This window comes from Octopus bimaculoides, chromosome 21, assembly GCF_001194135.2.
Source record: "Octopus bimaculoides isolate UCB-OBI-ISO-001 chromosome 21, ASM119413v2, whole genome shotgun sequence".
In the NCBI taxonomy this organism is placed as follows: Eukaryota; Metazoa; Mollusca; class Cephalopoda; order Octopoda; family Octopodidae; genus Octopus; species Octopus bimaculoides.
This window is the reverse complement of record NC_069001.1, coordinates 4,418,196-4,421,216: the sequence shown is the minus strand read 5'-3', so window position 1 is coordinate 4,421,216 and position 3,021 is coordinate 4,418,196. Positions and strand designations below refer to the sequence as shown.

At 33.0% G+C, this 3,021-nt stretch overlaps 1 protein-coding gene across 1 annotated transcript in view; it reads left to right on the top strand.

Annotated features, from left to right (window-relative positions):
• LOC106872141 (short transient receptor potential channel 7) overlaps positions 1–3,021 on the top strand; it is a 216,872-nt gene that overhangs the window by 145,174 nt on the left and 68,677 nt on the right. Inside the window, exon 4 of the mRNA XM_052975290.1 lies at positions 1,703–1,756. Within this exon, the coding sequence (XP_052831250.1) occupies positions 1,703–1,756 (54 nt within the window). The remainder of the gene's footprint in view (positions 1–1,702; positions 1,757–3,021) is intronic.

Genomic DNA, 3,021 nt, shown 5'->3' with positions numbered 1-3,021 from the left:
TATATATATATATATATATATATATATATATGATAATATGTATATGTTAGTGTGTGTGTATTTACTCATTCCCGATGATTACATAGCTAACGTAACTATATTAAATTAATTAAGGCTTTATTTGATGAGAGAAAGAGACGGAGAGAACATCAAACCAGTTAAACATATTTAATGATACACGTAAGATAGTTCTGCTGTGTCTGTTTCACTGATGCCACCATAATTATGGACATCAACTCGGCTACAATTGTGTTCTCCTCGTTTAATCCAGGCTCTGCTTGATTATAAGACCAGTTAATAATCTATTATCTATTGTGTATATAAATGTTGGTTGACACGACGAAGGCTTTTGTATCTTTTGTGTGACTGCAGAACTTGGCTAGTCAGAAAAACCTGTCGTTGTGCTGCTGCTGCTGATGATGATGATGATAACAACAACAACAACAACAGTCGTGGCTGTGTGGTAAGAAGCTTGCTTCCCAACCACATGGTTTTGGGTTCAGTCCCACTGCGTGGCACCTTGAGCAAATGTCTTCTACTATAGCCTCCAGCTGACTAAAGCCTTGTGAGTTGATTTGGTAAACGGAAACTGAAAGAAGCCCGGAAAATGGCTCGGGAAGTACCCTTGATCCTTGATATATACATATATGTATATATATATATATATATATAGATAGATAGATAGATAAATAGATAGATAGATAGATATACATACATATATATATATATATACATATTTATGTACATACATATATATATATATATATATATATATATATGTATGTATGTATATATATATATATATATATATATATATATATATATATATATATACATATGCATGTAGGTGTGTAATTAACTGCGCCCGACGAGTTAGGTTTCTATCAGAAACCTACGAAACTTTAAGTCGCATGGAACCGAATTGTTTTAAATGGTAATACATGTAACTTCTAAATGTGTTGAATCCCTCTTTCTTCCATTTGTCCACTCACCCGTGTATAAACACACACCACACACACGCACACACAGACACACACATCAATGACTATCATTCCACTTACAATATCTTACATATGCTCATGCGTTTTGTATAGGTGAGGCATATGTATATATGTATGTATGTGCGTGTGTATCTATGTATGTGTGTATGTATGTGTGTGTATAAGTGTCATTTTGTGATATCATTCAATTGTCTTTTATTTATTTATCAATTTTTTTTTCCTTTTCCTTTGTTACTTTCTTTTATTTTCTTTCTCACTTATTCCCTCAAACACATAATTTTAATCATTATTTACTCCGTTTAATACCTGTCCACTTTGTTCCAATTCATTCGACGTCCCTGTCTATCACATTTGTTACAAACACTATACTATGCATTCAGCTTGTAGTTACGCGATCAGCGATGATCTTCGCTAATCTCAGGTTAACTATAGACACGAATCGCAGCTCTACAATAAATTATTGCATTTCTCTTATTCGTCATTGTTACCCATTTCTCCACCCTCTCATATGTATCTTTATTATTTTTGTACTTATTCCTCTTTGTTTCCTTTCCTTTTTTCGTTTCTTTTGCTTCTATGCTTGCTCAAACGTATTTCTTCTCTTCTTTCTTTAAGGAACCCAATAAATGTTTTCACACTTTTCAGCTTTCTTCTTCCGTTCTCCATTCTCCATCTTTTTTCACTCGATATTTCCATTATAGGGCATCGGCAAGATATCACAATCATTTTACCAGAAAATAAGGGATACCTCACAGGTGAGGCATTTTTTGTTCTCCTAGCTTTCAAACGTCGCATTTAGATATAGGCTAGTCTTTTAGGCGTCCTTTGTGTGATAATACCACCGGATTTTTCCTTCTTATTTCCAGTGTCTTCTCCTAATGGAACCTTCTGGATCTTTCCGGACTTCCTTTGAAAAAAACCGACCCGTTTTCTTTGATTTTCTTTTAATCTTAACATTCAGTTATTTTCCTTTGTTTTATAACCTTTTCCCCACTTATACACTCACTCAGTCTCTCCCCATCTTACATGTTACCTCTTCCTCTTCCCTTGTGTTTTTAAAATGGCATTTACCACTAAGATCTATGACCAGCTTTTGTTGGCCCCAGATCACGCAATGCACATTGCGTATATATATTTTTTCTTATTTCCCGTTCTCTCAAAGTTCCTAAATTCTCATGGCATTAAACAATATATGAATGTATATATTTTTATATGTATACACTCATGCTGTTAGTATTACTTACATATAAATGTAAACCAAACAAATATCTCTTTTTGTTTTATTAGAGGCGTCGAAATGTGTATTGTAAGATATAAATAAGGTGATTTTTTTTCCGAACGCAGAGTTGCCGTTCGAACAGCAGAAAATCTGGTTAAATTACCCATACAAGGCGGAAAAATTTGTCAGCAACCAGCCATGGGACTCGAACCCATTTCTCTCAAAAGACTCCGGTTGAATAATTTAGCACTAGCCTAAACTGCTCGCTGACAAATTCATCCGCCGAATTAGGCGCTTAATACTTTAGATTTATATAACAACCATGAGTGATATGGGTTCGAGTCCCATGGCTGGTTGTTGACAAATTTTTCTGCCTTATAAGGGTAATTTAACCAGTATTTCTGCTGTTCAAACCCAACTCTGCGTTCGAAAAATTATCATCTTATTTTTATCGTACAATATATAAATATGTTAACAACATCAACAGGAATGCAGATTACCACATCTTTATTTGAAGATTACATCATACAAGACCAACAATTGTTTCAGTTGGGTAGAATTTTATTGTGCATCTTAAGATATAGAGAAATAGATACAAAACATTCCATACTGTTCACTTAACCACCGTGTGCCTGGATTTATCAATCTCCTTTACGTGTTATATATATATATATATATATATATATATATATATACACATACATTTATACATACATATATACACACGTATATATATATGTATATATATATATATACATACATATATACACACATATACATATATATATATATATATATATA